The 27,919-nt window shown below is 39.2% G+C and overlaps 1 protein-coding gene across 4 annotated transcripts; it reads left to right on the forward strand.

Annotated features, from left to right (window-relative positions):
• Window positions 1-69: 69 nt before the first annotated feature.
• On the forward strand, window positions 70-27,870 carry LOC121856514 (DNA-directed RNA polymerase III subunit RPC4-like). 4 transcript variants are annotated; one of them, XM_042352131.1, is made up of 10 exons: window positions 70-152; window positions 9,937-10,205; window positions 10,973-11,091; window positions 11,345-11,487; window positions 11,941-12,148; window positions 14,228-14,316; window positions 15,040-15,153; window positions 21,311-21,418; window positions 21,574-21,744; window positions 27,425-27,870. In XM_042352131.1, exons 2-10 carry the CDS (start codon window positions 9,937-9,939, stop codon window positions 27,425-27,427), a joined length of 1,224 nt encoding a protein of 407 aa, XP_042208065.1. In that variant the 5' UTR covers window positions 70-152; the 3' UTR covers window positions 27,428-27,870. The 4 variants fall into 4 exon arrangements, with proteins under 4 accessions (XP_042208065.1, XP_042208058.1, XP_042208045.1 ...); XM_042352124.1 differs by lacking the exon at window positions 27,425-27,870 and adding an exon at window positions 26,595-27,246; XM_042352111.1 differs by lacking the exon at window positions 27,425-27,870 and adding an exon at window positions 26,043-26,626.
• Window positions 27,871-27,919: the final 49 nt, after the last annotated feature.

Consider the following 27,919-nt stretch of genomic DNA (forward strand, 5'->3'; position numbering starts at 1 on the left):
CTATTTAATTCATATTATCATATAATATATTAATAGTGTTTTATTAAGATAGTTATCATGCTGACAATATGGGTGTCATGTGTGTGGTGTGAGGATGTAAACAATAGTGCACCCCGGCCAGTGGTCTCCCCTGCTACACCACACAAAACAAGGTTAATGATCCCCTGCCTCTAATCTTATCTTAAATATTCACTAAAGTAATAGTCAAGAAGCTAGCCAAATTCTTATTCTTAGGTGTAATTAGGAAAATAACTAATATACAGTAACCCCGCTACTGGTCAAGGCCTCTTCAATATTACTGGAGGAAAACCTCAGAGTACCCCGGTAACTTCTCTGTAAATATGATAGATTTGAAATACAGTAAAGTATCTAAGTTTTTCCAGAACCTTGTGGTCAAATGAACCTTGATGCGGTTAATTTTTCGAATAATTGGCAGCTTCAAAAATAGGTTTGTGTTCCTTGACTACCAGAATCACTTGCTGAGGAGCAGGAAATTTATTAAAAATAACCCCAGCCTACACTGTAATTATAGTAGCATTAATAATGAAAATACAGAAATCTTGTTGGTTGGTTTTTGATGAGTTTTGAATGAATTTGGGTATTATCATTTCGGTCATCCAGCAAACTTTAGGATTATAAGTTTTGGAATCAGTAGTTTAGACAAATCAAAGAAATTTGTTTTCTATTACCAACAATATTATTTGCTCAAAGTTCAAATTTCTTTGTGTTTAATATGCCGTCGGGTCTTGAGGGTGGAGCCTCATGGCTAGAAAGTTAGGTAAGTTACTTTGGCGGTAAAATTGCAGATTACAGCAACCAAAGAATCTGATAAAAAATGTGTTACCTACCCTAACCTAACCTAATGTAATATGAGAAAATTATTATAGAAAAAATAGTTCTATAGATTTACTGTAGTGAATTTCCGGAATTCTGTGGTTGCTGTTTATTTGCAATATTACCACTTTGGCGAGATTGATGAGGTCTTATACCAATGCTTCTGCTGCTTGTTTTCTTATCAACTAAGGGTAGGTTAGGTTTAATTTAGAAATATTCACTTTTTAACACATTTGCCCAAACTACGATAGTGTCCACTATAAAATATGGTGAAAATGGGGCATTTTAAAAATCTTTTTATATAAAAAATCGACAGCGGGTTAGTTGTCAATAATTACCTAAGATTGGTAGGTTTTTGTGACTCACTGGTAAAGGTGGAGCCGACAGATAGCACCCATACACATTTATATATTTCGTGCATATTTTCCACAGTTCTGCGAATGATACTCAGTAGTAACCGAAATGTCTTTACATGTTAGTGGACAGGGCATGAAAGAGGGAAATAACGGAGTAAACTTACTACGAACACTGATCATTTGGCAGTACTTTCACGTCTCTGCATGATTGGTGAGCATGAAATTATTTACCATAATTATAGCGACGTACTGTAGGATCTCCTGTGCCAACCATGCTTTGATTTACATCATCTGCTCTATGGGAGTATCTGCGGTCTTTGTTTACTTATCAAGAAACCAATGACGATCTCATTGGGCGAGTTTATTATTATTATTTACTTATGATAGTATGTAAGAATATCGAAACGACAATGCACAGGTAAAGAAGGTGGGTCAGGATCTAATTGGTTTTGTGTATTGTCATTTCAATTTTCTAAGTACTTACTGTACTGTTCATCCAAACAACATCTGAAAATTTGGTGCAATTCCATAAAGCCCTACTGGTGCTCATCGTCTGCTCCACCATTACTGATTCATTTTATGAACGATAAATTATATAAAGTAGAGTAGCAGTATCTGATACTAAGGAAAAGTCCCAGTCTCGCTGAATTTCAACAAATGTGCTCATGATTTTATGCCTGATTAAATATTAGATCACTGAAAATACCAAGTAAGTTACAAAAAAAATGTACATAACCTGATGTAATTTCCACCAGCCTCTTAAAATTAGCTGATTGTAATACACAAATATTCAAATTCTTTATTTTCATATTCTTTTCAAAACGTGAAATCCGTTCAGAAGCAATAAAGAAAACTACCTAACTAATGATAAATAATACACAACTACCTGTACTGTAATTTACTGTACTGACTAACACATTAAAAACTTTTAATAAATATTTCACATGTGGCCACCCTCAAACTTCGCCATAGCAACCAGTCCAGCCGCCTCTGCTGACCTGCAACGCTACCTCCCTTGTCTCACGTGCAAAGAAATGTTTATTCCCTTAATGTTTTTGACCTTATGATATTTTTTTATTTTATTTATATATTTATTTTATTTTTTTTTTTTGCTGCTCATTATGTATGTGGGATTGTGTGTACAGTCACAATCCAAAGTTTCGACACTCCCTTGGCTGTGTGTTCGCCGAGGCCAGGGTTGAGGTATGGCTGGGCGATCGGACGCAGACTTACCACCACAACACTCGAGACTCACAGCACACGAGCATGGAAGGAAATTTTTACGAATTTTGACATGACATGCACCTGCATAACAAAATTTCATTCATAATATTGTTGGCACACATAACAATGGCAAGTTAGGAGTGAGGCATGAGAAACTTGGGCTGTTCTCGACCCAGTTGTGAAATATGAATATTGATAGATGAATGCGCATGCGTGCCGTGAGTGTCAACAAAGGCTGTAAGAGACTGTTCCTTAAAAGGTGTATTTCTGACGAATTCAGCAAGTCTACTACAGGTAATCCCAGTCTGTGCACAGTGGCATCTATTTTTTTTTTTCGGGGGGGAGGGGGTATGGACTTTGTCATTTTTGTTTGATAAAAACATCTGGTCCTACCACCCGGTCCCTCTGGTCGAAGATTTTCAAGTTTGCGCAATGTGAAGTGTGACGTAGCAGTGACGTCTTTACCACTCCACCTCAAACAAGCCAAACTATCTACCTGACTGCAGTGTTGCCAACGTGCCTTATGCCCGCCGTTAAACGCTCCCGTTTGTTGGAGACGGCGGTAGTAGGTGACAGTGATGCTGATGACTTTCTTCTTGAAGACAAGTCTAAGAAGCAGAAACCTCACAAGTCAGGGTCTCCAGTAGGGGCTACGGCTCCCCCGCACACCCCGTCTGGAGCTGTAGAGGGTGGCCTCCTTCTGTCGTCGGGGTCTCTAAGTGAGCTTACATGTGGCTCAATGACCGACCCTCCGCTGATGATGGACATATGGGATTCCCTTCGTCTCCCTACCCCTTCGCGCCTTCGTCGTCTCGCCTTTCCTCGGGACTCGCTTCTGAGCACACGGACGACCTGGTTCTTCCATCACTGCTCTCCACTTCAGGATTCAACACTTCGCCTCTGCCGAGGTCCTACAGCCGTAATAGTCACCACACAAATGGACGAGACGGTACGCCTGCTCACTCAAGTGGGCTTTCCTGCTCCCCAGGGGGAGATGATGCTGAAGTTCACCATCATCACCCCAAAAACTCATACCAAGGCAATGGTTCGCCACGTACCCTGGGAGATCCCTATCGACGATCTTCGCCCTCTTCTCCCACAACTACTGGACATGGAGCGCCGCATCAACCCTGTCTCCAAACGTCCATCCAACGAACTCATCGACTGGTGGGTGGGCTCCCTTTCCCCAAAGGTGAATGTAAGACCTATTCACAACTGTCCTCTCGACCGATTTATCGGAACCCCGAAAATCTGTGGTCATTGCCAATCGTGGAAACACCGCACCTGGGAGTGCACGAGGATGGTCGCCTGCAGTTTATGTGCAGGTCCTCACGACACAGTGGAATGCAAATGAAAAATTCAGAACAAAATCCCAGTTGTTCCACGGTGTGTCAACTGCCATGGCAGTCACCAGGCCTGGAAGACTTACCTTGTTCCACCGCCCTCATCTCTGACGAAGACCCTGTCAACCAAACCTCACCCCTATCCACCACTGCCTCTTCCATCCACCAAGGATTTCCCATTGATCTCCTCTCCCCTACCACCCATCCTTTCTCCCCTCCCTCCCTCTCCCTACCGTTCTTGGAACAAGGTCATTGCCGGCCCTACCACATCGTAACCACCACCTCTTGCTCACCCGTACCCCAGCTGTCTCTCACCAGCACCACCACCTCTTGCTCACCCGTACCCTCACCGTCCCTCTCCGTCGTTACCACCACCACCTGCCCAGTCGGGCCCTCGCCAATCCTCGCCGCCACCTCCAGCTCCTGCACAGGTACACCAAGTTGGTTCTATGGAAACTCACTCTCCATCTGGATCGCCTCTCCAAGCAAATCAACCTTCTCTCTGCCCAACTCAACTCGTTTGTGGAGACAATTGCGACATTGCAGAGGCAACAACAACTCATTCTGGACACCCCGACCCAACAGGGGTGCACTTTGCAAGCCCTGGTGACCCGCCGCCTCCTTTCTCCCAAGATGGAGGATCCATCCCTCGCTCTTCCACTCCTCCCTCTCCAATATCCTCAACAGAATTTGGTACCTCCTCTGGAACCCTGTCTATCCCCACCGACCCTTCATCTCACACCGAAGGCCGTTCCGTCCTCTTCTTACAATGGAACATCCAGGGACTTAGCCCTCGCCGGACAGACCTCGCCCAGTTTGTGCTCTCCCATCAAGTAGATGTTGCTCTACTTCAGGAAACCATCACAGACGATGTTACTCCACTCCACCTCTTTGGCTATACTGATTACACCCTGCCTCGGTACCATGGGTAGGCTCATGGCCTCCTCATCCTTGTGCGTCACACCATTCCATCTGTTCGTCTCCCTTCACCTGACTCACATGGACCTCTGTCTTAATTACTTTCTGTCTCCCTTACTCGTGTAGTCAATGTTCATTTCAAGGGTAATTCTCTGGACCCCCAGGTTCTTCACGACCTCTATGATGGGGTTCCCACTATTGTTTTTGGCGACTTTAATGCCCGCCATCCCACTCTTACTCCAGATCATCCCACTCCATGTACCCTTAACGGATCACATCTCTCACAGTTTCTTAATGGGGATGATGATGTTCGCTTTCTTTGACCTGGCGATCCTACTCGCCTCCCCCATAGTTTCCTTGATGTTGGCTTACTATTGAACGGTCATACCCCCTTTCATCTTACCGTCTGCGGCGAGCCTGCTCTGTATAGTGACCATCTTGCCGTTACTACCCATCTCGGGCTCTCCTTCTCTGCCCCTACATCAGCTCCTTATCGATCCCCTCGCCTTCGTCTCGCACAAGATGCTGTTCCTTCCTTTACCCAATTCCTTTCTACCTGGGCGGATTCCTATGTTGTCCCCCAGTCCCTTGACTCTTACAATGCTGATTTTGTTGATGCCGTGTATGACTGTCAATCGCGCTGCCCCTCCACGCCCTCCCCGTCACCCCAGAAGTGCCACCAACTACTGGTATCGTATCCCTGCCATGAGACTTCTCCGGCAGGTAACCCGTGATCTCCACTCTGTCATACGGAGGTCTCGCTCTCCAGAGGACTGGGAAGACTTAAAAAACTGGTGCTCCTTTGCAACTCAGGCGGACTGGTTATCCTTCACGGGGCCTCTATCGTTCCAGTCATCGCCCTCCTATTTATGGAATTGGATTAATGCTATACGGAGTACTTGATGGAGGTCTCCTCCCCACCCTGACCCTTCCTCCCTTGCCTGCTCTTTAATGGAGGACTGGGCACGAGCTTCCTCCCTTGAGGCACTTCCAGATCCGATGCAGGAGGCAGTGCAGGCTCGCATCAATGCGTCTAAGCCTGTTGTTCATGCTGCTCTTACCTCCCCTGCCCTCACTGATCATCCCATCACACAGTTCGAGCTTGACAGTACTCGTCGCTCTATAAAAGACACCTCTCTTGGGGATGATCAGATAACCTACTCCGTCCTCAGCACCTGTACTAATATTCCTAATGGCCCCTTGCTTGCTCTCTACAATATATCTTATGAACATGGGGTTCTCCCGTCTAACTGGAAATATGCCACTATTATCCCCATCCCTAAGCCGGGAGATCCTGGGAAATATTGACCCATTAGTCTTACCTCCTGTGTTTGCAAGATGATGGAGAGGATACTCCATTGTCGTCGTCTTCACAGTTCACACCATAGGCAGCTTCTACAACTCCCTGATTGGTTTCATACAACATCGCAACACAGCACACTCCATTGCTTCCCTTTACTGCAATCAGACTGCCCGCAACTCCGTCTTCCTTGATATCAAGGGAGCCTTTGATACAGTTCGGCCTGCCCTCATTTTAGCTGAACTTGCGCTGTTAGGGGTTAAAGGGAGACTTCTTCGATGGATCGCCTCTTACCTCACTGGACGTCAGGCCCGGGTTCGTGTTGAAGGCTTTATATCTCCTGTTCAAGAAATGAACCTCGGCACCCCTCAAGGTGGAGTCTTGAGTCCCACCTTGTTTAAAACTCATGCACTCCATTGCATCTCTCCCGTGGCCGACAGAAGTTGTCCACTCAGGATATGCCGATGATGTCCTCCTCCAAGCCCCTGACTACCTCAGCATGCAGGAAGCCCTTGATCTGGTCTCCAGAGAGTGTGATTTACTTGGTTTCCTTCTTTCAACTGCTAAAACAAAAGCAAAGTGGCACGGTCGTGTTGTACCTCCCCCCCCCTCCCCTTCTCTTATCAAGAATGCCCTTGCACTGGGTTAATGAGACAAAATACCTAGGTGTGTATGTAACTCGCACACGTTGTCAGATCCCTGAAGTCCGCTATCTTCTAGACATAGGCTTTCGGGGTCTCGCTCCCCTCTCTACCATGTGCAGGGTTTCCCTTGGTGCCACCATTCCTGTACTTCTCATCATGTACAAGTCCTTTGTCCGTTCCTGTGTCGACTACGCCGCCCCTGCCCTCGTCAACATTAGTCGTACTGCTGTCAACCGTCTCGAAGTTATCCAGAGGAAAGCTGTTTGTATCAGCCTTGGGGCCCCTCAGTGGACACACTCTACTTCTCTATATACCAAGCTTGGTCTTTCCCCCTTACAGGATCGTGCCCAGGAGTTTTACCTAAAAACTACCGTTTCCATTCTACGAGATCCTCGGGGCAACTATTTCTAAGCCAACTTGACTCTGCTGTCCGAGGCCGACCTCCATCTAGAAGACAGTGGCGAGGGTCACTCATCCAAGCCCTTCAGGAACACGACCTCCTGCCTGATATTGTTGTCACCCCTGCTGTTGGTTAGTCTCCTCCCTCGCTGGACTTTCAACCTGAAGTGATTGCCCTCGGTGGACCGCTCCCAAAAGCCCACATGAACCCTGTTATTCTCTGCAAATGCCACCTCTCCAGGATCGCCCACTGGTCCCCAGGTAGGGTCGTTCTCTACACTGATGGCTCTGTTGACCCCGCTACAGTTAGGGCCGGGGCTGGTGTCTCCATCTCCCCTCCTGATGCCCCTGAGCCTATCAAACTCTCAAGAGTTTCTGACGGGGCATCCTACACTCAGGCTGAACTGATAGCCCTCCTTGCTGCCCTTCTCGCTGAGGAAGAAGCTATTGGTTTCTGCCCCTTGCTTGTCTACTGCGATTCCAGGTCTGCTCTCGACGGGATTGCATTTGGATCAGGGGAAAATAAGGACCCCATCCTCCAAATACGAGGGTTAACATCCACACTTCAGGATGCAGGCCGTCCTGTGACATTCCTATGGATACCCAGTCATGTCGATATCATGGGGAATGAGGCAGCAGATGGCCTTGCCAAGATTTGCTGTAACAAGGTCACACCTGACTACGTTGTTCCTCGAACACTTTTACAGCTTACGACCCAAATTCACCGCAAACAGAGAAAAGCTCGGGAAGCAGCCAGCCCCCTGGACTCCCCGCCCACCTGGTACAATGTCCTCCATAAACTTCCTGACCTCTCGTATGTCTATGGGAAACGGTTGCGGAAAAGGGACATGATTGCTGCCTGTATCATCTTTGGGTATGACTTGGGAGATTGGTATCCCCGCATCCCCTGAGCAACGCTCTTGTGCATTATGCAGAAGACCCGACAGTCGCACCCTTGTCCACTATCTCCTGAGATGTCCCACACACAATGCTTCCATGACACTTATTGGACCACCACTCCACGACCCCCTGACGGAGACACGATGATCCTCCCCATACTGGCCAGATATTGTGTAAATAATATTGATGATGTGTTGAAGGAATATACTTCCTTCCTTAGGCTTTAGTAAGCACCTTTATAATACAGTCTCTCCTCGACGTACAACATATTCGACTTACGACAACCCGGACATACGACGGCCATGATTGTATAAAATATTTTTCACATTACGTATTTTTGAGTCCTGACATAAGTGATCGTGCTCTGTACTGACAAAATTTTTGTTTGTAATTCCCTTTAAAATGGCTGGCAAGCGTAAAAGTGAGAGTTCTCGTGGTGCTGAGAAGAAAAAGGGACACCCATTTTAGAATTTCTATACTGTATTATTTTCGCCTTTTCGACTTACGACCAATACGACTTACGACCTGGTCATCGGGACGGAACCCCATCATAAGTCGAGGAGAGACTTACCAAACCCTGGAGGGGGAGGTGAGAGTTGGTGCGGAAGGTCTAGTGAAGTATTTATTTGTTTATTTATGTCCTTTAGATTGAGTTTTTGTTTTTTGCTTATAAAATGTCATAGAAGTGACCGGAGAAAATATAATTTACATTGCTGGAATTCTTATAAGATAGTGAATTAGTGATTAATTTTAATATAAATGTCATATATTTTGCAGAAGAGATAAAATTTTTAGTACATAGTACTGTACATTTTAATAACGAATAATTTTGTCAACTGTATTTTTGGATAGATTTACATAAATTTCTGGGTGTCTCTTTTTCTTCTCAGCACCACGAGAACTCTCACTTTTACGCCTGCCAATTTTAAAGGGAATTAAAAAAAAAATTTGTCAGTACACAGCGCAGTCACTTACGTCGGGACTCGAAAATACGTAATTTGAACTTTTATTTTTTGTACGACTGCGGCGGTCGTAAGTCGAGGAGTACCTTTATAGTAAGATCTTGTATTTCACGAGTAATATAGACTGGAAAATTTGCTCCAAATTCAAATTCTTCAAATGCAAATACATAAACTACAGGTAATGGGAAAAATAACAATATAGACTGGCCACTCAACATCAGCCTCTGATTTTCAAATTTATAACCTCCAAATTATACAAATTCTGCCTTTATTGACTTGATTGTGCTTTCTGGAAACTAGTTTTTAGGCCTTCCTCAAGTAATTTAATCACACGTTGCTTATCCTGCATCGAGTACCTGGCAAACTTAATTCCCTTATGATATCCCCGCTTCTTCTTTTCCTTATTTGGCCGCTTAGGTGGGTCTGTCCCACCAGCACTAGTAGAGGTAGAGGCCCTTATCTTGACTCGACAGGTGGTAGCACCACCCAAAAAAAGCACACATTAACAGCCCGGGTGGTCGCTAGGATGGCGCGGGCTGCAACGCGATAGTTGCGTTCTTGTAAACCTCTTTTACGTTCACCACCGGCAATTCGATCACCAGAACGCTTCTTGGAAACATTCTTCTTACCTTGTCTTTCTGTATTCATCGTAACAACAAAATTGGAGAAAATAGCGAAAATCACGGAGTAATTGACAGAAACCACGCGATTCAACTGATCACATGATGTAAACAGAGAGCGCTGGTGTAAACCGTTATTAGTATGTAACTGAATGAAAAAAATAAGAAAAATTTTTGTTTACTGGTATGTACCTGAAATTACGAGTTGATAGATAACCGTAACATAACTTCTGGTAAGGAGAGTTTAAGGGGGATGTGGCCACCCCAGCTGACTCCTCGGGGTGCATGATTTGAATTTTTGCAGGGACCCAAATTCATATAAGCGGGGTGTAAATTTAGGAAATTTGTATAAGCGAATTCTTGTACTGTATCTCAAGGGATATCTGTGTGTAAATTTTTTCTAAGACAAGAAAATAATTTTACTTTTCCTTTGCAGATGGCAGAACAGAATGGGGAGGTGAAGAATCCCTTTGCAAAAAGACCGGGAATAGGTAGAGCCAGTGAATTGAACCTTATTGGTTCTAGTACTACTCCTGGATCAAGCAGTAGCATGTCTGCTCGTCTACCTTCTTTCCGTGGCCCACGAGATCTCACTCTATCTGCGTCATCCTCTGCTACTCCCGTAAAACCCTCCCTTATGACGAGGACTCGCAAAACATTCTCACCAAATATACCTGTTCGAAGAGGAAAAAATGAGAAAGTATTGTAAGTAGATTTATCAATATAATTTTCAAGTGCACTGATTGGGAGGATCCTATTGGTTTGAAAAATAGAGTTGATTAAACTTACAGTACTTTGTTTTAACATAAAACTTATAAGTCTGTGAGCACAGTACTATATCTCAAAAAGAGGCTTACCAGTTTTGATGAACCTTGGTAGGTGTGATATTAGAGAAAAATATGAAGAAAGGATCTGTCACAGACATTATTCAGTGATTGGGCCAGTTTTATGAAACAATTTTAGGGACTGTACTGTAGTTCAAAAGTGTAATGTTAAGAAAATGTCTCAAAAATGATTTGATTTTGTTAAATTATGAAGAGAAAGTTTGAAGTTAACATTGTTAACATCTGGGCATCTTTTGAACGTGTTAACTTGAAACAAGTAGAAGTGAACTTTGACAAAACTTGGCATTTTAGTGCAGTGTATGTGGATACAAACAAATAAGATGACATAAATTCCATAATTAGTTTAGTATTGTTCTGTATACAGTACTTATGAGAATTGTATGGCAGACCTTAGGCCCTTGCAGTCAAGTTAACAGGCATTTTCATAGTATTTAGACTTATTAATTTTGCATTTCATGTCCCTAGGCCTAGATGTTCAACAAAAAGATAAAGTCTTTTTAAAATTTGCTGTCTCAAAACATGACAGTTATGAATCATTAAAAAAAATCATAAAATGTGTATTCTTTTTAATGTAATTTATATTGGTGTAGTACAGAACTGTATTCAAAGAAGTTATCTTTGTTACAGAGACTCTCGCTCAGATAAAGGACCAAAGCGTAATCGTGAACGTGATAAAAAGGAGGGAGGTAGAGGAAGAGGTCGTGGAAGAGAGTATGTCCAGACTACAGGTTCCCTCTTCGGTGAAGGTACAGTTTGAAACAAGTCAGATTTTCTTTACCCTTAGTCTGTTAGCCACACATAAAGAATAAATGTGTCATGGGGAAAAATGTTACCTTTGATTTTCTAGTACCATTTTATCTGTAGATCACAAATATGTAAGACATCATTGAATGAAAATTTAGATTTCTAGTGTTTAGTCTACAAGAATCTCACCTCTACATTAAGTAACTTATACAGTATCAAGTTTTAGAAGTCACACTCCTTTTCAACACATTTTAGGAATTGCAGCAGCTCCTCAAAGACGTGGGATGATGGGTGGCTATGGAGTTGGAGGAGGTGGTAGTGGTGCAGGGAAGTCTGGGGAACCTGGCTTCATACACAAGCCTGTCCTTAATCTGGACACTGTTAACAACATCGATAAGGTAAGTTTATAATATTACTTAGGATTCAGCAAACATGCACCTGTCTTCAAATTACTCTACTGTACATACTTAAATTTCTTGTTTACTCTCTTTCTTGGAAATCAAATTTTAGTTTTAGGGAGTTTTTTTTTAGCACAACATGCATCTGTCCTGCTGCATGCATACACAAACAAAAAAAATCTGTTAAATAATTAACTCACAAAGCAGAAGGTAAATATAAAAGGCTTATTTACAGATCATTCATTGTATTTTTGTGCTGGTCAATTCCTGATATGAAACTTAGTTCATGTTTTTATAATTTTGGTCTCTTTACTGATTGTTCTTGTTTATTCCAATGAAGGAGAATAATATAAAGTAACCTGTACTTTGTCACTAATAGCATAATGCTACAGTTAGCAGATTTGTTCAGTCAACTAGACTAAGGTATTAACAGGGTAGCTTTTATATTTGCAGGAACATGAAGACCAAAAATTAAAGGAGATCTTGCGGGATGACTTTATTGATGACCTGGAAGACGTCATCGGGCGAGATAATGATGGTGACTTGTTTCCTGTACAATTACCAATGGTGGACACTGGACTGGTATTTAAGGAAGAAGACGGAAAAGATACAACAGAAGTAAAGCCAAAAATGTCTCCAAATTTATCAGAAGGCATTGAAGGTTTGTAATACATATTACTACATGAAGGAATGGCCTTGTATCTGCAATTCTCAGATATAAACATTTCATTTTCATTACTTCTCTTGATTTCCATCACAGAGAAAGACTTTAATTATTTTGTATATTCATTTGCCAAATTTCTAGGAGATTTACCTGGCTGTCTTTTTTTTCTGAGTCACACAGGACCTGCTAGAACTTTTTATTTGATGAGGTTGAAATTCTTGTTCCTCTTGCATTTTACTGTACAGTGAACCCTCGCTTAACTTTACGCGTTTTTACATTTACGCGGTGCCCTGCCAGAACCGGAATTCCCACTTTACGCGGTGCATCTACTCATATACGCGGGTGAAGTATAATTTTTTTATTTAGGTCATAAAATTCATACAAATTTTCCGGCCAGAATATAATTTACATTGCTGGAATTCTTACAATTTGATGATCATTTTGAATATAAGCATCATAGATTTTGCATTAGACATACAAATTTTAGATCTAATGCAAGTATTTTGTTTACTCAGAGCAAATATGTTATCTTTTGTGCAAAATATATGAAGTGTATATTCAAAATATTCCTGGTCTTGCAAGGAATCCAGCAATGTCAATTATATTATCCTAACTTTAGTCTGAGGTATTATTTATTACTAAAAATGTAAATATACTGTTATAACCCGATCATTTCTCTGGTAGGGAGGGAAGGTGGGGGTGAGGGGTAGGGAGGGACCCAGGGAGCAGGTGGGAAGAGGGGGGGAGGTGGGGTATTTTGATTGACAGATAGTATTTCGGTAAGTATATTTTGTTTATTTATTGAAGATATTTGTTTTAGCTAATAAAATTCATACAAATTACCGGGCCAGAATATAATTTACATTGCTGGAATTCTTACAATTTGATGATCATTTTGAATATATAAACATCATAGATTTTGCATTAGACATACAAATTTTAGATCTACTTTAAGTATTTTGTTTACTCTGAGTAAATATGTGATCTTTTGTACAAAATATATGACATTTATATTCAAAATATTCCTGGTCTTACAAGGAATCCAGCAATGTCAATTATATTATCCTAACTTTAGTCTGAGGTATTATTTATTACTAAAAAGGTAAATATTCTGGTTTCTCCCACATATTTCTCTGGTAGGGACGGTTGGTGGGGGGAGGGAGGGACCGACCGACCGACCATCTGGCGAGGTTGGAAGAGGGGGGAGGCAAGGTGGGGTACTTTGATTGACAGATAGTGTCGTGAAGATTATTTTTTTTTTTTTATTAACTGAAGATATTTGTTTTAGCTCATAAAATTCATACAAATTACCCGGCCAGAATATAATTTACATTGCTGGAATTCTTACAATTTGATGATCATTTTGAATATAAACATCATAGATTTTTCATTAGACATACAAATTTTAGATCTAATGCAATAAATTGGTTTACACAAAGCAAATATTTTATCTTTTGTGCAAAATATATGAAGTTTACATTCAAAATATTCCCTGACCTGCAAGGAATCCAGAAATGTCAATTATATTATCCTAACTTTAGTCTGAGGTATTATTTATTACTAAACGTTAAAATCTAGTGTTTTCACCCAAACATTTCTCAGAGAGGTAGGAGCTAGTGAGCTGGGAAGAAGGGGGGGGGCGGGGAATTTGAGTCCATTATTTGAATGGACATTAACCTGGCGACTGTATTTCTCTTAAGTATTAATTGTGTGCATGTACCATCATAAAATTAAGATGTTATTTTTACTACAACATAGGTATTGTGTCGGAAAAAGTGGAGTTTGGGGGTCAGCTGGTCTCTATTTCATTTAATCCCATATGTTATGTTGTTCACTTTACGCGTTTCTCGCTTTACGCGGGCCTCCGTGGGTTCAATTGACTGCGTAAAGTGAGGGTTCACTGTATTTTGTTAATTTTTTCCTTAGTCTTCTTGTTTTCAGCAATATTGTACTGAAACATTTTCCTCTTTTGTTGTGCCCTTGTGTCCCTGACTTGAAGAGAATTGAAATATAAGTCATCCTGTGTATGTCTGTGAAGTACAGTATATGGCTGATTTTTTTCTTTTCTTTTCACAGTAAAATGTGAACCAGCAGAGTCCACTGAGGACATGACTGCAGTAGACAATGCTATCAAAGATATTACACTGGAAACCAAGAATGTAAAGGTTTGGTCACAGTTTTTTCTAATGCCAACATTAGTGTCTTAGGTTGTTCATCTGACCATTCATTGGGTCAGATGCTAATGATCCTTTTCTTTGCAAATGATTGCTCACTTGCCTTCATACCACAACTGTAGACCATCCTATGAATCCTCAGACCCAATATGCATATGGTCTTTGGTTGGGAGATTTTAATACCTGCCAAACTAGTCGTATAAAATAGTGCAAGCTTTGTGTAATAGTGTACTATCAGTGATAACTCCAGTTTGGTTAGTAGCTACACAATTGTAACATCTATGTTTTGCTGATGAACTCCATAAGTGATTGATTTTCAAAACAACACACTCGTCCATGGTGCCAGAACTTGTTTTATAACCGAATACGTACAGTTATCCCCCAAGAAACGAATATTCGCTTATAGGAATTTCCTAAATTGGCGCCATTACAGTATTTCAGGATATGAAAGCTTACCCCGCTTAAGCAAATTTGGGTTCTGGGCAAAAATTTAAATTTCACACTTCAGGAGTCAGCTGGTGCGGCCATCTTGTAGAGACGTATTCTCGCTCACTAATCATACCCCCTCCCTCCCACATCTCCCACAAGCCCACGTCTTTCCTTCTCCTATTCATTGTGTGTGTGTAAAGTAATCGCTCCTTATCCATGTCTATTAGCGCCATAGTTTCTTTATGTCATTCAGTACTTCATTCTCAATCTGCTTTTTTTTTGCAGTTGGCAGTAAGAAAAGTCACAGTGAAGGGAGGTTTACCAGCTAAAGAAAAAGCTCCAGAACTTTCTGTTGCCCAACTTTTAGCTGGAAAGCATGAAGACTTCATGTTTTTTCAGGTAAGTCATGTAAATTAATTTTTGCCTGTATAGTACTCCCTCTTTATCGACGGATTTTTTATCGACGGTTTCGATTATCGACGGATTATTTAGACGGATTTTTATTTTGGCTTTATTTGAACTCTGCGGGCCTTGTTTGTACTTTCGCCGCTAGGCGGCACTAGTGGCGTGACTTGTATATACTGTACACTGTATTGTTTACTGTAAGGACCGATGTTCACTTCAATAAATGAAATCGTAAGTTTGCTAGTATTTTTGTCCACTTATTATATTATTATTTATACACTATTATTTAAGGTTATGTGTAAAGGAAACGCATTAATGCTTAAAGGTACATTTATTCAACATATGCTAATAATAGTTAGAAAAATTACGTAACCATCACGGTATCGACGGTTTCTTTATCGACGGCCGTCTACAGAACGTAACCCCCGTCGATAAAGAGGGAGTACTGTACTGTACTGTATGTGGGTGTGGATGAGTGGGTTTGGGGCCACACATGCATAATCACATAGTTTCTTCAAAGATGATAAGATATTTTATGTATGATTATGACAGTAAAAAACAAATCTAGTTACTGTAGGATGAATCCTGTTCTGATTTTATGAAAAACTAATGTATGACACACATTATGGTTTATGCATAAAATGTGTTCATAACCTTTTTTACTACAGTAGAACGTCGATATAACACGAGATACGTTCCAGGAGAGGTCGCTTTAAACCGAATTCGCACTAAATTGAAGTGGTGTTTCAATGGAATAATTTAGTTTGGTACTTGAGAGAAACACAAAATACTAAAAAGACTGAGTCTACCCAGGTGCCCCTCAGCCCATCTCCTAGAATAAACAAAACATTGTTTTTTGTAGTACAGTATTATGTTAAAACAAACACTCATATATCAACACAGCTAAAATTATGGGACATGAAATGGTCTGTTTACTAGCAATCAGCTGATGAGAAGATGGGGGGGGAGGTGAGGAAATATGTTTGATAGCTGATGCCAAGGTCTAGTGCTTATTTATTTATTTGTCCTTAAGAGTAACTAAGTTTTTCTCTTATAAAATGTCACTGAACTGACATGTTATAATTAATTTTATTACAAAGGTCTAAAATTTTTATCTCTTGTGCAAAGTGTATGACGTTTATATTCAAATTATTCGCTGTCTCGCAAGGATTCTAGCAATGCAAATTATATTCTCCTAACTTAGTCTATGTTATTATATAAGATAAAAACTGTAAGCCTATGACCACCCAACCCTGGCTGGGAAGATGGGGGGGTGGGGGGGGGGAAGTGACACATTTGACAGTTGGGGCGGAAGGTCTGGTGAAGTATTTATTTGTTTATTTATGTTTTTTAGATTGAGTTTTTGTTTGTTGTTTATAAAACGTCACAGAAGTGATCAGGGAGAATATAATGTACATTGCTGGAAATTCTTATAAGATAGTGATTACCGTATATACCCGTGTATAGCACGAGTTCTTAAGACCAAATTTTTTGGCAAAAAGTTGGGGTCGACCTCTATACGGGTAATAGTTTCGTTAGGTTGAAAAATATTTACCAGTAACTACCAGTAAACAATGGAAACGACGCACCAACGCACCGCCCGCTGTGAGTGTCGGTACAGTTGCCAGGGCAGATCTCTTGCGTCATCATAGCAAGCCCAAAGTAGCCAAATGCATGGTATGGTATGCACAGGAGTATGTAAAACATAAAGTATTCTTTTTTAAAATTTTATTTATAGATACATAAATTTTTGTTAATTAAATTTGAAACATCAATCGTTGTTAATTAAATTTGAAACAAAAGAAAAATACGATACCTTATTTATAAATATTTTCATTAAAATATTACATCACAAGTATATTTTACCTTAACTGTGCCTGAATGAATATATTCTCAGAAATAAATATGGAAATGTAATATTTTTGCTGAAATGACGTACGTATTACAGTGGAAAGTGGGATAAAATTGTGACGAAAACAATGACTCACTTTCTTTCGTCGTTCAAAAGATTTTACCGTAATCGCTTTTCGAATGGTTTTCAGTTAAAAAACTGTTGTATTACAATAATATTCTATCCTAATTGACTTGAATAAATACTACGATACCATATTTCTGAATATTTTCATTAAAATCCATCAAAATCATTTTCCTTATCATCTGCAGCACCAAACAGCTCCTCCCAGTCCTCTCCTTGAACAGCATCGTCATATGGATCAACACTATCATCAGCCATAGGATCATCAATATCTTCATCCTCATTCACACTCTCATTAGCCTCATAATCCCAGAACAAGTCGTCTTCTGTTCCATCAAGAGCATTCGAAATCCCACATTTCTTAAAAGATTTCACCACAATTTCTGGTCTGATTGCATCCCAGGCCTCTACAATCCATTCACATAATGTTGCTAGTGATGGAGCTTGGATGTTGCCTCCCTTTGTGTATGTCTTATCGCCTTCTATCATCCAGTTGTTCCACTTCACTCTTACCGCATCTTTAAATGGTTTGTTTATGGAAACATCCAGTGGTTGGACAAGACTTGTTAATCCACCAGGAATCACAGCTGTATCAGTGTTTTCCTTCCTAATCCCAGCAGTAACACTGTCAACAAGATGTGACCGAAACATATCCCACACAAAAAGACTTTTTTCTTTGCGCAGTCCCCCTGGTCTAAAGTTCCAGACTTTTTTAAGCCATATTTGTATGCCACCTTCATCCATCCATCCTTTCTCGTGCACATGGATGATTAAAAAAATGCTGTCTGACTTGCAACACTGTTGGTAGGATCAGGTGGTTCTAACGGCACCTGCCAGGACCCGGTAATCAAATTTATAACAGTGTCTAACCTCAATTACTGTAGTTTATCTGATGTAGGCAATATGAAGTAAAAAATACCAGTGAAAGTGAGAAATTGGAAGAGAATAAACAAGAAAGATGTCGTTGGGCTATTTTTGGTAGGGCTGAGGGAGAGAGTACCAGCTGTTTGGTCTTTTTTGGCAGGAGAGTCACGCAAATAACCGTAGTACTGGTAATTGTTTGGTGTCTTCTGTATTTTTAAAAATGAATACTTGTAAATTAAAAGTACTGTAACATTGTATTATATACAAACTTGTCATATTTCTGGAAAATAAGAAGCAAGAAAATAAGAATATACCGGTAAACACAATTTCAACGTACGCTAAAATTAAAAGCTGCTTAAGAAGGGCCGATGCAAACAAAGCCTCCGCGACCAGGGCTCTACCGTATCAGCTAGACGGTACACGTGTTTTTCGAATCGTTTTCAGTTAAAAAACTGTTACATCCCAAGTGAATTAGGATAGAATATTATTGTAATACAACAGTTTTTAACTGAAAACCATTCGAAAAGCAATTACGGTAACATCCTTTCAACGAAAGAAAGCGAAAGTAATTGTTTTTGTCATGATTTTATCCCACTTTCCACTATAATACGTACGTCATTTCAGCAAAAATATTACATTTCCATATTCTCAGAAATAAATAGTAGTTTTGCCGAAACATGATGTATTTCAATGTAAATTAGGATAAACTACATGATGAAAACAAAAGACTTTACCAAACCTTCCGATGTTCAAGATATGTTACTCGTTTTTTTAATAGTTTTCAGTTAAAATACTGTTAAATTAGTGATATTCTATTTATACTGTGGTTGATATAATACATTCACGGAAATGTAATATTTTTTGCTGAAATGACGTACGTATTACAGTGGAAAGTGGGATAAAATTGTGTCGAAAACAATGACTTTTGCTTTCTTTCGTTCAAAACATGTTACCGTAATCGCTTTTCGAATGGTTTTCAGTTAAAAAACTATTGTATTACAATAATATTCCCTCCTAATTGACTTGAATAAATACCTGAATGGAAATATACAATATTTTTGTTGAAACTACCCGCGTTTCAGTGTAAAGTGTCGTAATAATAAATGGTAAACAAGTTTATAGGATGTAGTGTTTTTCTGAAGGTTTTGTTGTTCCTTTACCCTCAAAAACTTGGGTCGACCTATAAACGAGGAATATCATAAATTAACGATTTCTTGGTCAAAAAATCGGGGTCGACCTATATACGAAGGGGGGTTATAGACGAGTATATACGGTAATTTGAATATAATCATGCTAAAGTTGCACTAGACAAAAATTTTAGTAATCATTTAGTACATTATTTTGAGTACATGTACACCACAGCTTTGCCCTTAGGACAGTGTAGCGTGCCCAGAGAAACATTTGGCACAAATTTTAAAATATGATGCGCCAGATTGACTCATGCAAAATAGGAAAGATTCGCTTTAAATTAAACCAATGTCCTTAATTGTGGGTGTCGCTTTAAATCAATAATCTTAAATTGAATCGCGTTAAATCGACGTTCTACTGTATTTACGTAGACAATGGGCTTTAAGTTAAAATCATAATTTATGAAAATACAAGTAATGTCAGGTATATAGGTTCATTATCGGGGCCGGATCCAGGCTGATGTAACCGATGCACTTGCATCGCTCAAAAACCTCTGACCGATGTAAAGGTATCATATGCATCGATCAAACAATTGACATGTCGGTAATGTGATATCATTGTCAGTGTTAATCTGCATGACCCACCACCTTCTGACCGTAGCTGTCACGTTCCATACCTTAGTGGCAGGTTTGACAAGCCATCCCCAGGGATGAGATAATCAGAGTAGAGTCTGTGGGTTGGGTAAGGTCACAGGTAAACTCACACTCACATCACCTCCTGACCCACATCACCTGAACTCCAGCCGGGATTCACCCCATGAGGTATCACGCAGCTGTCACCTTTAGCAATGTTGGGTAACCAGGGCTGATTTAAGGTTGTGAGGGGCCTAAGGCTGACAAGAGGGAAGAACCTATATATGTACTAATGTATACAGTAAACCCTTGCCATACGCGGGGGTTAGGTTCCTTGAAAACTGCATGTTGGGCAAACTTAACTTCTTATGGGAAAAATGGGGTGGCGGGATTGTGGCTGCATATGGTCTCTTATCACATGAAATGCATAATTTTTAAACATTTACATAAAGTACAAATATGATGATAATAGAACTAAGATACCATTGAAAAATTAAAAATATTAGATGATTGTAGTGTAACTATGATGACAATATAACTGTAGGTGTTGTGAGGCCTTCTGATGACAGTGATTGATGAAGACTTTGATGATGATGAAACTGGAATGACATTTATTTCTTAAGCTGATGGATCATCGGCTTCAGATCGGCAGATGATGTTGATGGCTGGGGTTCTCACAGGCAAGTGTTGCTACTAGCACTCCATCACATGACCAATCTAAAATCTTTATTTTCTTGTCTAATGTCATCACTTTTCTACTTTTCTTGGGTGTGCTACCACCACTAGCAGCACCTCTGCATCTAGGGGCCATACTGCAAGGGCAAACACACAAAGCAATGCAAAAACACGAAAGGTTCCAAAACCGCTTTAGTTCAATGTTGACAGTACAGTGATCCCTCGGTTAAAGAACGCCTCGGTTAACGAATTACCCTCCATAAGAATCTTCAATTCGGTTAACGAAACTTTTAAGAAATCATGTCAACATGTTTTCGCTTGCTCACCAGCTGGAATATTAGTCCGCCAATACAGTAATCGGTTCTAGGGCTTAAATTCGTTCACATTTGAGTAAATGTCAAGAAGGTTGTACTATTCAATAATTTTCCAAGTTTTATATTAAAATTTTTAGTCATTTTAACACTTATTTAACATAATTGCAGTACAGTGGTCCCTCGGTTAATGAACACAATTCGTTCCAGAAGGTCTTTTGTTAACCGAAACCATTGTTTCAATGGGATTTTGGGTAATTGGTTCCAGCTCACCGAAAATTACATACAAACTAAAAATAAATGCAGTAAAGTACACTTACTTTGAGGTGTGCATGTAGAAGGCTCCTGGTTGATGATGATGATGATGATGATGGGAATTAGAATGGGAGTGGAGGAGAAGGGAGAAGAGAAGGCATTGGGGTGGAAGAGAAGTCACCCCATGCTTGATGCCGTCATTTCACCAATAAAATTTTAAGTTCACTAGGTGTAATTCAAGATTATTTGTCCTTCAGTTAATTAAGAGAAAAATTTTCATGTCTTCTAATATTATGTTTTTTTTATTCTAGCTGCCAAACTCTCTTCCCAGTCATCCACCAGAAATTAAGCAAGAATCCAGTGGTACTCGATCGCAAAATACAGCACAGCAACAAAGCCAGACAGCTCCTAACAACTTAGTAAGATTATTGTGAATTTTTTCAGCCCAGAAATGCACTTATTGTATATAAGTTTACGGTTTAAATTTTAGAGGGAAAATTAGAGTTAAGTTAAATACTGTATAATATACTGTAGTAAATATTCTTGAACAAAAATATTCTTTGTACTTTTAAAGGAACTAGATGAAGACGAAGAGAAGAGGTCCAGTCGTCAGTACTGTACACTAAATACTTTACCAGAAGGACAGATTGGAACTCTAAAGATATATAAATCTGGCAGAACAGAATTATGGCTTGGAGACCACAAACTTACTGTTAACAAAGGGACTCAAGTGGGATTTTTACAAGTAAGTAAAAGGTTTTGTATATTTTTGTAGCTGAGGTGAAAATATGCAGTAGAAATCACCAATATTTTTCTTCATACAGTATCTCATTACAGTACATATTGACAATTATCTTAGATTTCCCAGGCCTGCTGAATCTATAAATTTTCCACTAGCCCATTGGACTTGTAAATTTTCAAATACCAATAGCCCACAAATTTTTACTAGCCCAAAATATTTTCCAAATTATGGGTTTACGTTGCACAAATATCTCACATTCGAAGTGATTGGATGAAAGTTGTTAGACAAAATGTATACAGGTGGCTGCAGTGAATGTACCCACTCATAATTATTATTGATATAGGAATGGGTATAGTAATTTGTAAATACATTTGCTTATGAGATAATATTTTCATTGTAAAATTATATATACCCATATATATATATATATATATATATATATATATATATATATATATATATATATATATATATATATATATATATATATATATATATATATATATATATATATATATATATATATATATCCACAATGAAAACGTGGATAAGATAAATCTTGATAAAATCATGTGTAAAGATCTTAATCTAAACATCCCGGGTTACTATATATATATATATATATATATATATATATATATATATATATATATATACATACATACATACAGTGGTCCCTCGGTTAACGAACTAAACTTTGATTAACGAAATCCTTACGAAAAACATGTTTTGTTGTGAGGATCAGCTGATCGGTTAGTCTGCCAATTCAGTAATCTGTTCTATGTTTACATTCGTTTCCAGTGGAGTAAATATCAAGAAAGTTTGCTCTTTAATATTTTTGCAATTTTTATATTAAAATTATTAGTAATTGTTAAATTTAATTAACATATTGATAATGTATGCAGTACAGGGAACTAGTTTTTTGTGCGCCCATCAGCCGCTTGACTCAGCCACCAGGCGTCAGTTTGGCTTTGTTAACAGTGGAGTGAACATCGATTTTGTTGGTATCTTGAATATTTTTGCATTTTTACATTAAAATTATTGGTCATTCTAAAATTTAGTTAACATATTGATAATATATAGCACAGTGCAGTGTTGATTTAAGTAAAATAATCTTGAACTACACCTAGTGAACTTAAAATTTTATTGGTGAAATTACTGCATCAAGCATGGGTCCCCTGAAAGGTGATTTCTCCTCCATCCCCACTTCTTTCTCTTCTCCCTTCTCCTCCACCCCCACTTCTAATTCCCATCATCATCATCAAGCAGCAACCTTCTACATACACACCTCAAAGTAAGTGTACTGTACTTTACAATATTAGACACTTTAATTTTCGAATGTGGCAAAATTACCATGTGTCTGGCACACTAGTAAATATAAAATTGTGTCCAGCGAGCTAGTAAATGTAAAATTTAACTCAACCAAAGGATTCTCCATTCACCATCGGCGAGCAGGCGATTGAGTTTCTGCCGGTCTGGTTTCCTCCAAAAGTCTTTGAACAGAGGGAGATTTAGTTGATTTCAGAAAGATTGAATGAGAATACAGTGGACCCTCCATTAACAAGTGGTTCAATTTATGAGATTTCAGTTAACGAGTACTTCCCGTAAGGTCTTTCAGTTCTATTAACGGCAGCCTAATGAGAAACACGATTTGGTGCTCGCATCAGCTGATCGACTCATCCGCCAATATTCGGTTCTCTGTTTACATTTGTTTTCAGTGGAGTAAACATCGAGAAAGTTGTGCTCTTGAATATTTTTGCATTTTTACATTAAAATTATTGGTCATTTTGAAATTTAGTTAACATACTGATAATATACAGTGCAGTGTTGGTTTAAATAAAAAAAAAATCTAGAATTGGTTAAATAAATTGTTGTTAACTTAAAATTTTATTGGTGAAATTAACAAGCATGGGTCTGAAGAAATCTTGGAAGGCGATTTCGATTCAAGTTTAACAATAAATTATAAGAAATGCGAAGAAGGCATTGGAACCAATGCACTCTGTAAAGAATATGGCATGTCATCATCGACTGTGTCTACAATTATTGCACAGAAAAACAAATTTAAATCGGTGAAAGTGAGAGATAAATCTCCCAGAATGTTTAAAGGTAGATCGCTGATTGCAGAAACGGAGAGGTTACTTCTTATTTGGGTTAAAGAAAAATAAATGAAAGGCGAATCCATTTCTACTGAATTCATTTGTGAAAGAGCCAGGGATATTTATGAACATTTGAAGGAAGATCAACCTAGTTGTTCTGAAACTGTGTTTGAAGATTTTAAGGCCAGCAAGGGCTGGCTCGATAAGTTTAAGAGAAGAACTGGCATTTATAATGTTAGGCATGGTGAAGCTGCAAGTGCAGATAAAGGAGGAGCTGAAATTTTTTTAGCAGATTTCAAGAAACTGGTGGGTGAAGAGGATTATCTACCACAGCAAGTTTTTAATGTAGATGAAACCGGGCTGTTCTGGAAGAAAATGCCCAAAAGGACATTCATCACCAGAGACGAAGCTACTTTACCGGGGCATAAACCCATGAAGGACCGTCTCACTCTATTGCTTGGTGCCAATGCTTCAGGGGATTCCAGACTGAAGCCTATGCTCATATACCACTGAGAACCCAGGGTGTTCAAGCAACAAAAGGTGATCAGAGGACAACTTGGAGTTTATTGGAAGTCGAATCGCAAGGCATGCGTGACTGGGCAGCTCTTTAATGAATGGGCAGTGCCTTTCTGTGAAGAATTACCTCACCACCAATAAACTTCCTTTAAAGGCTCTTCTCCTTATGGATAATACCCCTGGTCATGACCCTGATCTTCCCAACACTTTGGAGGCCCAATTTGACTTTGTTAAAGTTTTTTTTTTCTCCCAACACTACATCAATTATGCAGCCAACGGACCAAAATGTCATCAGCAACTTCAAGATGCTGTATATGAAGTAGATGTTTAGAAAGTGTCATCAGGCAACTGCCACTGATCCTGATCTATCACTGGCACAGTTCTGGAAGACGCAGTACAACATCCTGGAGGTTGTAAAATTGATCGTGTCAGCATGGCAAGAAGTCTGCTCAATGCCTGAATTCTGCATGGAGAGCACTGTAGCCATCAGCAGTCCATGATTTAGAGGGATTTCAGAAATAAGCAGAATTGGACAAAGATATTGTGTCCATTGGTCAGTCACAAGCTTCCTCCTGAAGATTTGAAACAACTGGATGAGATGATTGAAACAGACAGTGGTGAGGAGGAAAGGGTGAGTGATGACCATATGTCTACTTCAGACTTAAAAGATGTCATTCACTACTGGGAGATGTTTAGAAAATTGGCTTCAAGGCACCCTGATGTGGAAACAACAGAACCTATGTTTTGTGCCATGGAGGACAAAGTGGTCTCCTTCAAGAAGCAGTTAATCAGCAGGAGGAGAAGTGCCACACAACAAACACTTGACAGCTTCTTCTCTAAAAGGCAGCGTGAGTAAGAAGATCCCTTCGGTCTTCCTCTCCAAAAAGGAGGACAAAGGATTTTCATGTAAAGAGAATCTGTCACCCCAGAGGTTTCTGACATTATTGTGGAAGGTGATTTGCCTTCCAAGAAGCATTAAAATGCTTCTCTTTTCCCTTCTCCACCCCCCACTTCCAATTCCCCTCCTCCACCTTTCAACTCAACCAGCAACATTCTACATACACACTTCAAAGTAAGTGTTAGAATATTTTATTGTTTTTTATTTATTATTGTACAGTATACTGTACAGTACAGTATTTTGTTTATATTTAATGTTTTGTTAATTCTATTACTGGTATGCAGTACTTTTTATGTACCTATTAATTAATTTAAAGGGAATTCTGTGAGTTGGAACCAATTACCCAATATCCCATTGAAATAATATTCAGTGAACGAGTGACTCTGTGAAACCAATTGTGCTCGTTAATGGAGGGACCACTGTAATGTTTTCACCTGGTTTCAGTAATTGTTTATTTTTATAGTTTTTCACTGACATTTTCTTATCTTTATTACAATAAAGGGTCATGGTTCGTCTTCACATATGAAGCTTCTTACATAGAGGTGTTGGAGATAAACAAAAAGAGCTTAATTGTTTGGATATTTAAACTGTAAGAATGTAAGGTTCTTAGTTTCTCATTTAGTAAAATTCCTCTCCTTTTATATCATTGCAGGTGTTAGTTTAGTCAGAACATTCAGCAATACAGGGTTCTAGGAACCTAACTTGGAATTTTAAGCCGAGACTCGTTGTAGTAAATCCCTGTTTATCCAATAGAACATAGGTAATTTTTACTGATAGATACTTATGTCCAGGTTTTCAGCACAACAGTCAGCAGACTTCAAAATCATTCACAAACACAACTTTTCTACCTCCTCCAGCAAAAGGCTCTCACCAAATGTAATACAATACTGAACAACTTGACAAGATGTCCTCATCTCAGATACTATTCTCCTTGGAGAAATGGGAGACCTCTACATCTCGCCAGACTCAGGTGTGGTCACCACATCTTCCAAAATAAAGGCCCCTTAAATTCTAGTCTTTCCACATTGATGTGTTGCCATGCAGCCTATATATCAATTATTCTGCATGCCAAACATTCACCCACCAAATAATTTCATAAAAGAATTCTGAGTGACTGCTGGTGCTACCAAATACTTTAGGTTCAATGGTTTCACGCTCGTGTGAAACAGTGGTTACAAGAATGTGACAGCTCCGAGAGCTAGGTTTTCAGGGTCAAAAGTCAAGGTCACATCTATATAAAAGGCACAACCTAGTGTGAATGGTCACCTCCCTTTAGTGTAATTTACATTTTATTGTTAATTAAGTACTGTACTTAAAAATTATTTCTTTGAATTTATTTTCAGGATGTAGTAAGTGTAGAGGTTGATGAAGAAAATAAAAGTGGTTCTATGACTGTTCTGGGGCACGTAGGACACCGGCTTGTTTGTACCCCTGATCTAGAATCTCTCGTCAAACAGAATAAAACCTAACATAAGCCTTAATACTAGTCATTTATTTAATGTTTCTGCACCCATTTTCATATGGATGAAGCTTTAAGTTTTATTTTTTTAAATGTATCTTCTCGGAGGTTATTTTTATTCAAATTATTTCTTGGAACTTTTGTTTGGAAGTAACTGGCTGCACCAGTCAGTTGCATCTTTTGACAGATTCATTTTTTCAAGACTTTTTCTTAGTGGTGCTTCTCATGTTTTTGAGAAACTTTTGTTTACCATGGCTTTCCAATAAGGGAGCATATGTGTGGGGACAATTTGTTTATTTCCTGTTCATAAAATTTCAAGGACTAAATTTGAGATTTAAATATGTTTATAAACAATAGTACAGTATTTTGTTATTTTCTTAAAATTTAAGGTTTATTTATCGTTATCATATTGCAATGCAGACAAAGTTATTGGCTCTTTATATAATTTAATATGGAAAAGTGGATACTGTATACAGATATCTGGCATTCTTTGATAGTGGTTTATAATTAATCCAATAAATCTAACTTTTTATTCTCTTGTGAATTATCTCTGTCCCAAAGTTTAGAAACCTGATTGTAGATAAATAGAAAATTGATGTGGGAAGCAGTGAAATTTTATGCAGTAAATGAAAAAATTTTCCCAGTGAAATGTAATTTGTCAGATCTGTGGAGTCACCTTGGTTACAGTATTTAATATTTTCATACATGGTGCAGTAAGAAAGGTGAAAGCAAGAATGACAAAGGTGCAGGTTTGGCGAATAATAATACTGGCAGTAAAAGTGGCGGCACAATGGGCACTTTTCCTCCCAACATGTTGGGCAAACACTGTCCGGCCAGCAAAACAAAGAAACATTTGCGTCACACTGGGATGTTTTGTTGGGACGTCTGCCCAACTCAACGAAAACAACAACAAAGCGTCTAGACAAGGTTTGCCATGGATCCCGTTACTACAGTTGAGGCCTTGCAGGATAGTGCTATAGTTCTTCAATTGCTGAAGCAAGTGAGGCGTCTGTGAAAGCTAAAGAAATGACAATGGGTGCGTAGTGAAGTTTGTTTACAAGTCAAAGAAGACCCTGAATAGAGATTTAATAATACTAAAGAAGTTTTCAAGTAATGAATACAGTAAAACCTCGATTAACCGACCACATATGGGGGGAAGGGGCCGACGGATAATCCGAAAGGTCGGTTAATAGTACATAAAGTCTACGG

Source organism: Homarus americanus, unplaced genomic scaffold (genome assembly GCF_018991925.1).
Source record: "Homarus americanus isolate GMGI-L3 unplaced genomic scaffold, GMGI_Hamer_2.0 scaffold1024, whole genome shotgun sequence".
NCBI classification, from domain to species: domain Eukaryota; kingdom Metazoa; phylum Arthropoda; class Malacostraca; order Decapoda; family Nephropidae; genus Homarus; species Homarus americanus.

Excerpts from the sequence above, each read along its gene's own strand:
- LOC121856514 (XM_042352111.1), top strand. The coding sequence starts at position 9,937 with ATGGCAGAACAGAATGGGGAGGTGAAGAATCCCTTTGCAAAAAGACCG. Across the intron at positions 14,317-15,039 it reads TGGAAACCAAGAATGTAAAG|TTGGCAGTAAGAAAAGTCAC; the intron begins GTTTGGTCACAG and ends TTTTTTTTGCAG. Across the intron at positions 21,745-26,042 it reads CTCAAGTGGGATTTTTACAA|GTTTTCAGCACAACAGTCAG; the intron begins GTAAGTAAAAGG and ends ACTTATGTCCAG.